Raw genomic sequence first — 12,399 nt, 5'->3', positions numbered from 1 at the left:
GAACAGGCAAATCCATAGACAAAAACTGGATTAGTGGGTTGCCTACACCTGGGGGTTTGGAGCTCACTTCGCCACTTGCAACAGCATGCATTAGGAGATGAACCTTAACCTAAGCTTTGTCATTTTCCTTTTCCTTGACCCCCTCACTGTTTTGGTTTAATCTTGTTACACTCTGTGTAACTTTGCTGCAACTCCTTTTCTGGAGTGAAGCGATGAGGGGGTGGGGGGGGGTGGGGGGGCGGGGGGGTGAATTAGTTGACTAAACGCTCTTTTCCCTTCGGCTGTTTGCAGCTGGTCCACAGTGATTTGAATGGCCTGAAGAAAGACATGGATGAGATCTGGAAAGTACTCAGGAAGCTCCTGATTGAAGGCCTCCGATTTGACCCTGACAGTGCTGCTGGCTTTAGGAAGTGAGCCCCTCCTGGGTAGGGGTGCAGCTCCCAGAGGCTCAGGAGACCCTCTCTCCAGAGAGGAAACCAGAGGGGAATCCCAGCGGATTCTGGGAAGAAGGGTTCCAGACCTGTGGACCCAGGGGAAAGGGGTGGGGCTTCCTGGCTTCGGGGAGGAGGGTGAAGGTGGGATGGAGCTGAGGGCACCCAGGGGCTCTGGCCTTGGCTGTCGAGGGGCTCCAGGAACCCATCTGCTCCAAAGCCCTCTTGCCACAAATGAAACCAAGGCTCACAGAGGGTAGGGGCCATGCAAGGCCTCACAGGGAGCCTGGGGATCTGGGACTGGAGCCCTCTTGCCATGTCCCCCACCCCATCCAGATAGAGCCCCAGGCAGAGGGACTCAATGTTGGGGTGCGGAAGGAGGTCTCCTGTCCTCAGATGACCCCTCATCCCTCCAAATATCCCCTGTGTAGGGTAGCTTTCCAGAGGCCCCTGGTTTTAAAGACCTCCATTGTGTTTGGGGCAGGAACATTAACTACACACACTATCCCCTACCTGTGCCCCAGGCAGCCACAGGATAGGGATCAGCAGGGGCCAGCAGAGCCGACTTGAGCTGAGCTGGGCCAGGTCAGCGGGGGAGTAGGGTGTGGAGGGAGGTCCTGACCCTGAGGAACAGACAGGCCTTCCCCCACGGTGCACCAGCTGACGGCTGGCTGTCTTCCAGGAAACTGTTTGAGCGGGTGAAATGCATCTCCTGCGACCGGCCAGTGGAGCTGATGACGGGCCCGTGAGTACCGCCGCCAGGGGGCGCCCACGCCCACCCGGTCTGTTTTGATTCCCCCCACCTACCCGCCTGGGAGGTTCTAGGTCCATCATTTATCTGTCCGTCCGTCCGTATACATTATTCCGTACACTTGATTTCATTTGCTCCCGGTCCCGGGCAGGGGCACTTGGCATCCCCTCCTTCACCAGCCCTGCCTGGCGCCTGCTGTGTCCCAGGGTCAAGATCAACTCCAAAAGCCAAAAGGATAGAAGGAAACTGGGGAAAAGCTGAACTTTGTGGGACTTCCTTGCATGTATTTTTAGAGTCTAATACTTTTTATTTATTTAGGTGAAATTCACACACACACACCATTTTAAAGTGAACAGTTCAGTGTCATTTGGTGCACATTCACGATGATCTGCAACCATCACGTCTAATTCCAAAGCATTTTCATCTCCCTAAAAGGAAACCCCAGACTCATTAGCAGTCTCCCCCACCCCCGACAACCACTAACTTTCCATCTCTGTGGATTTGCCTATTCTGGACACTCCATATGAATGAAGTCATGCAACCTGTGACCTGGTTCTGGCTTCTTTCACTGAGCATCATGTTCTTAAGGTTCATCCACACTGTGGCAGGTGTGAGCGCCTCATTCCATTTTTTATGGCTGAATTGTATCACATTATATAAGCCGCCCACATTTTGTTTATCCACTTACACGCTGATGAACATTTGGGTTGATTCATCTTTTAGCTCTTGTGATTAGTGCTGCTGTGAACATGCATGTACATAGATGGGCTGGAACACCCGCTTTCCGTTATTTTGGGTATAAACCTGGAGGTGGTGGGAGTGCTGGGTCATGTGGTCCCTTGACGATTAACTCTTTGAAGAACCACCAAAAAACACTCTCATAGGGTTTAAGAGCCCGAATCTTGCAGCGCCCATGCTAGCCTGGCCCCCGTGACCCACGAAGCTCACCACCCTACATCATCAGTCCATGCTCATGGAGGGGCTTTGAGCCTATATCCAGATTTTTTGGTTAAAGCCACAGATCCCTAGTTGCAGCGTTATTTATAATATTTTAAAAAGAAGGAAAGGAAACAATGTGAAGCGGTGAATGAGTTATGTACATTTACATCAGCTGATATAAGTCATGTTGTAGAAGGAGGTATAATGGAACCTTCTGAGATGTGGAAATGGTTGCAGCTACACCGTCCAACGCAGTAGCCAACAGCCACATAGGGCTAATGCAGCTGAAAATGGAATTTTGCATTTTATTTAAATTTATTTAAATTTAACCGTAAATTTAAATAGCCGCCGGTGTCCCGTAGTTGCCATATTGGATGGCACAGTCGTGGAAGAATTAGTTAGTGGCCTGGAAAAAGGTTCACAATAACTTAAATGAGAAAATCAAGTAGTTTGTGTGTGATCCTATTTTTGTTTTGTTTTGTTTTTTAGCAAGGTTTATTGAGCGATAGCAGTGATAGTATAAAGCTCCCAAGGAGGGAGGGGGCCCAAAGGGGTTGCCCATGATCCTATTTTCGTTAAAAAAAAAAAAATACAGGGGTGCCTGGGTGGCTCAGTCGTTAAGCGTCTGCCTTTGGCTCAGGTCATGACCAGGGTCCTGGGATTGAGCCCCGCATCGGGCTCCCTGCTCGGCGGGAAGCCCGCTTCTCCCTCTCCCACTCCCTCTGCTTGTGTTCCCTCTCTCGCTGTCTCTCTCTCTCTGTCAAATAGATAAAATCTTTAAAAAAAAATATGTAGGGGCGCCTGGGTGGCTCAGTTGGTTCAGCGACTGCCTTCGGCTCAGGTCATGATCCCAGGATCCTGGGATCGAGTCCCACATCGGGCTCCCCCTGCTCTGCGGGGAGACTGCTTCTCTCTCTGCCTCTGCCTGCCACTCCCCCTGCTCGTGCTCTCTCTCTCTCTCTCTCTGTCTAATAAATAAATAAAATCTTTAAAAAAAAATAAAAAAAAATATGTAAACACAGAAAATTACTGGAAGGACCCATATCAAAATATTTGTCACATGGTTATAGAGCTTTTTGTGTTTATTTGTGCTCTGTCCTTTTTAAAATGCTGACAGTATATATTACTTTAACATTTTATTGTGGTTAAAATGGTAAAGTATGTAAATGTTTATGGTGCAACCTGATGAATTTGTACACGTGTATACACCTTTATAACCACCTCTGAGATCAACGTGTACAAGAGTTCCCTCTGCTCAGAGAGCTGGTATATATATATATATTTTGTGGAGGTAAAATACACAACACAAATCAACCATTTAAAATTGGGCAGGTCAGGGGCATTTAGTGCCTCAACAATATTGTGCAACCACCACTCGAGCACCAGAGCATTTTCACCAACTATCCAGAAGGAAACCCCAGCCCCATTTGTGGCCACTCCCCATCCCCTCCCCCAGCCCCTGGCAATCTCCGATCTGTGTTCTGTTTCTAGGATTTACCTGTTCTGGCTTTTAGTTTTATAATCAGAACGTTGTTCTTTGTGACTGTCAAAGATCACTGGGGCTCTTTAGGGCCCTGAGCGCAGTGGGCTGTGCTGTGGACGTCTCCAGAGAGAGGGATGGGTTTAAGGGTGGACTTCCTGGAGGAGGAGGGAGGCTGGGGCTGTCTGCTGGCCACTTGCGCCTCCCCCTGAACTCTTGTCCTCCAACAGGCAACTCATCACCATCCGCAAAGCCCACCTGCTTTCGAGGCTGCGGCCAGCCAGCGCCAACACCTATGAGTACCTGCAGCAGCAGCAGTTGAGGTGAGTGGGCTGGGGGCCTGCCCCGCAGAAGCCCTCGGGAGCCCGCAGCCCTGCAGAGACGCCAAGTCCAGTCCCAGGGCATTGCCAGCCATCTGCAAGGGAGCTGTTTGGGGAGGTGGCTGGGGCAGCAGATGGCCTGGGAGAGGACACTGGCAGAAGGGAATGGGCATATTTACTGGACATCTATTATGGGCGGAGACCGTTGGGGAAGGATTCTCATTTAAATCTCACCACTCCTGTGAGCTAGGATGGACGTGCCCGCCTCCAGCTGGAGGAAGTGAGCGAGGGCCCTGGTCTCAGCTCACTGCGCTGAGTGCTTTGCCCTAGCCGACCTCGGCGAATCCTTAAGCCTTCCCTTCGAGGTGTATTCTATCTTCACCACATTTTGTAGTTGAAGGAAATGAGGTTCAGAGAACTTCAGCCACCTGCCCAAGGTCACAACTAGTAAGTGGCAGAGTTGGTGCCTTGACCTGCAGTTTCCCAGTGCACCTGGCAGGCTCCCTGGGTCCCGGCCCCACCCTCAACCTCCTGACTTCCCATGCTCTGTGGGTGCTTCCTGCACCCTGGCCTGAGATACTTCTGGCCAGGTGGGGAAATGAAGGCTGACCAACAATCACAGCCACATAAAGGCGAGAGCCATGGGGGCCTGGGCCCGCAACCCCACCTTCCTATGCCTGACTCCTTCTTGAGATCACAGGTTAAAAGCCTTCTGTTGTCGGGCCAGAGCAGGGCCCCCAGGGGTGGCTGGGTCTGGGGGAGCATAAGACTTGGTTTTCCCCTCTGCCCCGACTGCGCCTGTCCGTATCCACCTGCTAGCCCAAAGTACCCCCCAAACTCAAGCTGGAAGAAATTCCAGTCCTGTCTTGCCACTGGGCGGGCCCTTGGGCCCATCCTGCTGCTGCTCTGGGGCAGAGGGTTCTCCCAGCGCCTGCTGTCCTACCTGCTTACCCCAGGGAACAGCGGCGGCTACAGCAGCTCCGGGACCTTGGAGACCAGCACAGTAGTCTGGATTCGCTGGGGTCCCAGAAGGACTGGGGCGACGGCCCTGGCAATTTTGCCAACCTCAAGTTCAACTCCTATGACTTGTCAACGCTCTACCCCTATGGGGACCCCGAGGTGTTGGACTATGACACTGTGAGTATGGCATACACCCTGGGCGTGGGTGACCCCGGGGAGGCCGTGCTCTGTCTGCTGATCCTCTGCATGTACCCAAGCTGCAGGGGAGGACACTCCCTGACTTGGGGTCCGGGCCATCTAACAGGCTGAGGTGGACATTCTGGGAGTGGACGGGATCCTGTACAAGGGCCGAATGACCAACCAGGATGGGGCACGGCCTTTGACCAGCGTTGAGAAGGAGATGACAGGTGAGAGGTGTCAGGACTTCCTGGGAGCCCGTGTCCTAAATGTCCTGGCTTTGCTGGGGAGGATGAAGAGGTGCAGGCAGGGCTCAGAGCTGGCCCCGTCCTGGACTGGGGGGTCCTCAAACAGTCACTTGCAGAAATGGGGTTCTACTGTATGCCAGGCACTGCACCAGGCACTGGGGAGGTGGTGGGGAGCAAAGAAAGATGGGCTATCACCCCAGGGTTTCCACACCAGTGGGAGAAGCAGACTGTGAGCAAATAACCTGAAGATGAGGCCCCATTGTTTGGAATAGCAGTGAATAGCTGACCTGAGGGGAGGACCCTGGAGACAAAGGATGCTGGCCTAGGGACGGGTGCCAGTGGCCTCACGAAAGAGGGATGCTGGGCTGGGGATGGGAGAGTTGTGAGAGGGACATCAGTCCAAGAAGAGGCCTCTGATGAGGGAATAAGGGTTAGTTGGATAAAGGGGCCAGGTGGAAAGAGAGCAGTCCAGGTGGAGGGCATAGCAGGTGCAAAGATCCTGTGGTAGCTGGAAGCCAGGCACAGTTGGAACTCAGGAAGGTGAGTCAACCTGTGGTGGAGATTGGGAAGGGGTTGGGAATGATGAAGAGATGTGGACAGACCCTGGAGGCTTGTGTCTTAGTGTCCCAGGTAGGTAAGGGTTGGGTTAGTAGGGGACACATGGAATCAGTTATTCTGATTGCTGCAGCATCAAGGCTCCCGCTCCAGGTGGCTCCTACTGGGAACCCCAGTCCTTGGTTCCAGCAGTGGGCTGGCAATACCAGAAGGGGTACATTCTGTGCACACCCTTCGGGGTTTTCTCCTTCTGGGAAGAGGAATTCTCAGTTTTGCCCTGGGTGGGAGGCATACACTGCCCCATGGCAGGGGGTGAGGGTGACCCTGGAGCCCCAAGGTGGCTGGAGGGTTAAATTCTGCCCATGGTATACTTCTTCACCCCACATTGTCCTATTGACTGGAGGATGAAATACCAGACGCATAGGAAAGGGACTGTTCAATTGGGGGTGCTGGACAAAGAAAGAAGAGCCCGCGTTAGTGTCCTGGGGCGGCTGCAACAAATGGCCACAAACTGGGGAGCTTGAGACAGCAGAATTTCTCACGGTTCAGGAGACTAGAAGTCCAAAATCAAGGTGTCCCAGGGCTGTGCTCACTCCCAGGGCTCTAGGGGAGGTTCCTTCCTGCCTTTTCCCGCTTGTGGCGGCTCCACGCGTTCCTTGGCTGGTGGCTGTGTCCCTCCAGTCTCCGCCTCCGTCTTCCCGTGGCCTTCCCCCTGTGTCTTCTCTTCTGTCTCCTATAAGGACACTTGTCCTCCTTAACTAGGGATGAGCCCAAGATCCTTAATTACATCTGCGAAGGCCCTTTCTCCAAATAGGGTTATATTTATAGGTTCTGGGGGATGTATCTTTTTGGGGACCACCCATCAACCCAGGAGGGCAGGACACCATCCGAACCCTGCATTCCCCCAGCATGGATCTGGCCCATGTGGCATTCATGGCTAGTCCCAGACAAGGCTCAGCCCCCGGCAGCAGCTGCTGTTAGGTTAAACCTCAGGGGTCACCAGGCAGGGTAATAACAATGGTGGCTAATATTTAATGAGCCCCAACTTATTGCCAGGCTGGCGCTGCCTCCTTCTTCCGGCAACAAACCGTTGAGGCATTGCACAAGGGCAGCTGAGGGTTGCTGGCTGAAGTGCACCCTTGGTGGAGGGGCCCTTCTTCCTGCTCAGGCACCAGACAGGGCCCCTCTCCACCCACCTCCCCTGGGCTGTCACCCAGAGGGATGGGGCTTCTCTCCCCACGGCTCATTCATTCTCGAGACCCATGCAGCAAAGCAGGCCTGAATCACAACACCTCAACTGCTTTGTCCTGATTGGGGACAACAAAGCTTAGAAATCAATCAGAAACCCGCCTGTGGCCAGATCTTTTGACCAGATTGTTCTTATCGCTCATTTATTTACTTGAAAGAACATTCTAATCCAAAACAGGCTCGAAAGCTAAACCTAAATGAGCCCGCATGAGCCCCGCCCCAGGTCCAGCCTGGCCCCTGATGCGTTCGTCTGTTCACATCAGCATCCAGCATGTCCTGCCGTTTACTCAGCCCTTTGCCAGGCCCACAGGGGACACTGAGGGGCAGCTGGGCAGCCTGTGCCCTCCGGATGCTTGCACTGAGTCAGGAGCTCAGGCCAGGGCAGGGGAACGGCTGGTCCCCAGTGAGCCGTGCCCCCGCAGCAGGGGGATGGATGCGCCGAGGCGGGTGGTCAGCAGGCTGGACTTTCAGAGAAGTGCCGTGGAAGGAAGGCTAAGTTCAGGCAGGACTTGGGTAGGACGGAGAAGGATGTGGCAGGGGCGGGTGCAGGCCTCAGCCCTCCTCACCAGCTCTGGGTGGACTGCCTAAAATGCACACCGCGACCGGGACCCTCCCCAGCTCAGAGCCCGTCCTTATGAGTTTCCTATGGCTGCTGTAACTAATTCCCGCAAACCAAGGGGCTTAACCCAAATTTATTATCTTCGTTCTGGAGGTCAGATGTCCGAAATGAGTCTTACAGAGCTAAAACTAAGCTGTTGGCAGGGCCGGTTCCTTCTGAGGCTCTAGGGGTGACTCTGTTTCCTCCCCGTTTCCACCTGCCAGGGGCCTCGCTCCGACCTCACTTCCGTCCTCACCTCCCCTTCTCTGACTCGGACCCTCCGGCCTCTCTCTTCAGAGCCTTGCGATTACATTGGGCCATCTGGATAATTCAGGGTCCTAGGTTTTAGGGTTTAGGACGGGGACATCTCAGGGGCACTGCCCTCCGAGTCCAGGCTCCTTGGCCAATCTGGCAGGGGGGTGGGGGAGAAGGGGGTGCTTGTCCCCTGTCTGCCCCTCCCTCCAGCATCTCAAAACTGTTTTCCCGTCTGTCAGTGAGCCCAGCTGTCTCCCGCCTCTGGGCTCTGCCCATGCTGTGTGCCTGCCTTGAAGGCCTGGGGAACCTTTCTCATCTGCCAGAGCTTAGGGTCCCCTCCCATTGAGAGCCTCCCAGCTCCTCGGTTCTGGCTTCTGCAGAGGTGGGCAAGCCGCAGAGGAGGCCTGGGAGGAGCAGGTGTCCGGGTCAGGTGTCGAGTTTGGGTTCTGACCTGTCGAGTCCAGGGCATCTGTTGGGTCAGAGCTGGGTTTCCAAGCCTCACTGGGTCTCGATTTTGAACCTGTGCCCTGGGCCCACATCCCTCACCTGGCAGGGAAGCAGTGAGACAGTCTCACTGGTCAGCTGGTTGGCCGGTCCTGCCTCAGACCTGTGGAGGGATCCAGGTGCCAACTGGTGATCAGAGCGGGGGCCAGGGAGTACCCCTCAACTGGGCATTTGCTCTTCGCAGAACCCAGGAAGCACACTGGAGCTAGTTCTTAGTTCATACTCAAGGAGCAGTTGATGTAGACCTTGAGACAGAGTTAGGAATGCAAGAGGTTTGGGGTGGGAGGGTTACAAAGACAGGGGGGAGGAAAGGGAGGGAGCAAGCAGAGACCCTCAGATAGTAAGCAGATCTGATGAGGTCCAGGCCAGCCCCGTGGGGAGCTGAACAAACACCCCCCTGCACTCCCGCCATTGGCCGGAGTTGCTAACAGCCCCTGAGGTGCCAACAGGTGAGACTTGACTCCCTTTGCTCCTGCGGCTGAACAGCGAGTTCTTCCTTAAAAGGGAATTTGTATAGCTGACCCTGCTGCCGAAAGGCCCTGGTCACTCAGCTGGTCATTCCCAAGCCCTTATTGGCTCCACGTGTACTTTAGATACCACTGGGGAGACCCGACGTGGACAAAATAAAGTTATTGCCCCCTTAGAGTTTTTACCCCATGAGGGACCATAAGATATAAACTAAATAAATAATTCAGTGAGTAGGATGAAACATGGGAGTGAGGGAGAGGATGACCACTTGAGCTAAAAGACTCTTTAAAGAAAGGACATTCGAAGTGGGAATTGTCAGGACACCCAGGGAAGGACATAGTGTCCGGGCAGAAGGAACAATCCGGTGTCCTTCATGGGAAGGAGCTCGGTGCCCCTGTAACTCGTCTTGAAGGGCAGGCCTGGGTTCTCACCCGCATCTTCACTCTCACAGCCTCTGCCCCACCCCCACGGTCCCACCTCTTCTTGTGCAGCCTTTGGTCTGGGTGGCCAGTCATGGAGATTCTGGGCTGGACATGGAGAAAGGGATGCCTTGGGTTCAAAAGTGAAGGATGGAGGGCGCCTGGGTGGCTCAGTTGGTTAAGCGACTGCCTTTGGCTCAGGTCGTGATCCTGGAGTCCGAGGATCGAGTCCCGCATCGGGCTCCCTGCTCAGCGGGGAGTCTGCTTCTCCCTCTGACCCTCCCCCCTCTCATGCTCTCTCTCTCAAATAAATAAAATCTTTAAAAAATAAAAAAAAAAAATTTTTTTTAAATAAATGGTGGGGCACCTGGGTGGTTCAGTCTGCCTTCGGCTGGGGTCATGATCCCGGGGTCTTGGGATGGAGCCCCGCATCAGGCTCCCTGCTCAGCGGGGAGCCTGCTTCTCCCTTTCCCTCTGCGGCTCCCCCTGCTTGTGCGCGCGCTCTCTCTCTCCGTCAAATAAATAAAATCTTTAAATAAATAAATGGTTAATTTTGTGGTATGTGACTTTTACTTCAAAAAAAAAAATTCACACACACAATGAGGGACGGAAAGGTGGGGGCGGGGGCACAGTGGCGGTCTGGCCTCAATGGGAATATCTATGCCTTGAGAAACCCTAGACTCGGGAAGGTGGGAGAAGTCTTCCGCAAAGGCTGGGCGGCAGGTGTGTGGAGGGGCGGGTCTGGGGAAATAGTGAAGGGGCCTTTGCGGGACGGGGCGGGGCCTCTGGGAGGGGGCGGGACTCTGGAAGAGCCCTCACCCGGTCCTGTCTCTTCCCCTTTCTTTTGGCGAAGCTGTGAAGATTCCGCACCCCCCAACTCGAAACCTGTATGATCGTGAACGCCCGAGTAACTTTTATGGTTCCATCTACCCTCGTGAGTACCTGCCCTCCTCACTCCCTGGCCCAGCTGGGATTCTGGCAGGGTCTCTGGTGCCTTCCAGTCCCAGCCTGGGGCTCTGAGACCTGCCCCACCTCATGCGTCTCTCACCTGCTCTATGTCAGGGCCCAAGAAGGCCCCTTGAGTGGCCCCCACCCAGCACCCGCTCCCTAGCCAGGGCCTCCAGCTATCCTGGGCTCCTAGTTTACCCTTCAGTGGGGCTTCCTGGCCCGGGTGCCAGTCCCAGGGGTCGAGGCCCGATGTCTGTCCGCAGGTGTCTAGCTAGCTGCAGGGATGGGATCAGGAGCCCATTCATTCTGCCTGGGGCCCCATGAGCCAGGCTGGGGGGACTCCTCGGAGTCCTCTCGCCATGCACCAGGTATCTACGGGAGCACTTTCTCCCTTGTGTCCTCAGCCTTGCTCTCCGGGCTGACTGTGGAGCTGGGGCACAGCAACCCTCCCCCCCCCCCCCCGCCCGGATCCTGGACTCCAGGTCCATGTCGGGTTCAGCGTCCGTTTCTGGTGTCATTTGTCTGGGGTCACCCACCCCCGGGAAGTTTAGGGTGCCTGGGACTGGGTGAGCCGTGGGAAACCACTTCCAGTCTGGTAGCTTCTCGGCTCCTTAGTGGGTATGACCCCATCCGGCCAGCCCCCCCCCCCCCCCCCCGCCCCGGGCATGTTCCTGGGACACATCACCAACTTTCCTGCCCCTCCCAGCCCTGCACCCTCACGCCAGCGTGCGCTCGGCTGCCTCAGGCCCCCCGCCTACGACACCAGCTCGGCCTCCATCGCTGCCGCCCCTGCCACTGCTCCCCCAACTGACGCCATCCGGGCGGGACCCCCAGCAGGCCCCAGGGCCCGCCCGGCACTCAAGGGCTCTGCGCCTCGAGTCCCGAGCCAGCATGCAGCCCTCCGAGGAGCCCACCAATCTGTGAGCCCTGCGTCCGCGCCCCTACCGCCTGTCCTCTCCCCCTGCCCACAGAGACTGGGCCCTGAGCCTGGCCTGAGGAGGGTGCAGGGGCCCTGGACGTGGGGGAGGGGCCTCCATAAGGGAATCATTTTGACCCAGGGGCTAGTTTAACTCATGCATATAAATACAACACAATCCTTCTTATCCTACGCTTCCTGGAGCACATAGCTTTATAGATTGAATTTTTCACTAAGCCAATATAATTCCTTGACCAGTTTTCAATACAACAGCTAACATGCTTTTAAAAACAATCACTTTCGGGCGCCTGGGTGGCTCAGTTGGTTAAGCGACTGCCTTCGGCTCAGGTCATGATCCTGGAGTCCCTGGATCGAGTCCCACATCGGGCTCCCTGCTCGGCAGGGAGTCTGCTTCTCCCTCTGACCCTCCCCCCTCTCATGTGTTCTCTCTCATTCTCTCTCTCTCAAATAAATAAAATCTTTAAAAAAAAAAAATAAATAAAATCACTTTCCTTTTTATTTTGCTGAAATGACTCTATCAGAATCAGTTCCAGTTACAGCTACTGCCCACGGACGTTTTCTTTGGGGGCCATTGTTTCTAACAAGACCAATTTTCTCACGGGAACCACATTTTACTGTGTGCATCCTTTTTTTTTTTTTATTTCATGTTGATTATTCCCACCAGTAATTACGGTTATGAATTGGATATTTTTAAAACCTGATTGTTTATATTTACTTTTTTGGCCAATCCATGAGGAACTTGGAGCAGCAGCCCTGGAATATTCCGGGACTGCTCTCTCCCACTGAGGGCTGGAATCCCGCACGCCTGTTTGATGTCCTTCTGGTTCCCGTGCTAACTGCCTGTGCACTTGGTGGAATAAAGAGCAGACCAGGAGGTCATAATGTCCTGATATGGCCATTTAGTGGGCAGCTGCCACCAGGCATGCATGGCTTGATTTCTTCCCCTTAGGCAGCTTGTTCCTCCTTCTCCCTGTCAACTTCTCTCCCTCTTCCTCTCCATTCCCTGGCTCTGTCTGGTTGTGTCCTCTATGCTTTTTGAACTTCTGACATGTCTACACATTACACAAAGTCCAAAAAATTTCCCTCTGCTTGGTTTTGGGACATGACTCCCCCCCCCAGCGGCCCCCCCACCCCCCGTAACATCCACTAGAGGCCCCTGGG

The 12,399-nt window shown here is 54.5% G+C and overlaps 1 protein-coding gene across 1 annotated transcript in view; it reads left to right on the top strand.

Moving 5' to 3' along the window:
* Window positions 1–11,733, top strand: part of C6H16orf96 (chromosome 6 C16orf96 homolog) — a 48,309-nt gene extending 36,576 nt beyond the window's left edge. Inside the window, exons 11-17 of the mRNA XM_036091122.2 lie at window positions 292–410; window positions 1,114–1,176; window positions 3,832–3,924; window positions 4,878–5,058; window positions 5,186–5,288; window positions 10,207–10,287; window positions 11,008–11,733. Of these exons, the coding sequence (XP_035947015.1) occupies window positions 292–410; window positions 1,114–1,176; window positions 3,832–3,924; window positions 4,878–5,058; window positions 5,186–5,288; window positions 10,207–10,287; window positions 11,008–11,225 (858 nt within the window). The 3' untranslated portion in view covers window positions 11,226–11,733. The remainder of the gene's footprint in view (window positions 1–291; window positions 411–1,113; window positions 1,177–3,831; window positions 3,925–4,877; window positions 5,059–5,185; window positions 5,289–10,206; window positions 10,288–11,007) is intronic.
* The last annotated feature ends 666 nt before the right edge of the window (window positions 11,734–12,399 follow it).

Source organism: Halichoerus grypus, chromosome 6, assembly GCF_964656455.1.
Source record: "Halichoerus grypus chromosome 6, mHalGry1.hap1.1, whole genome shotgun sequence".
NCBI lineage: Eukaryota > Metazoa > Chordata > Mammalia > Carnivora > Phocidae > Halichoerus > Halichoerus grypus.
This window is presented reverse-complemented; position numbering and strand designations above follow the sequence as displayed.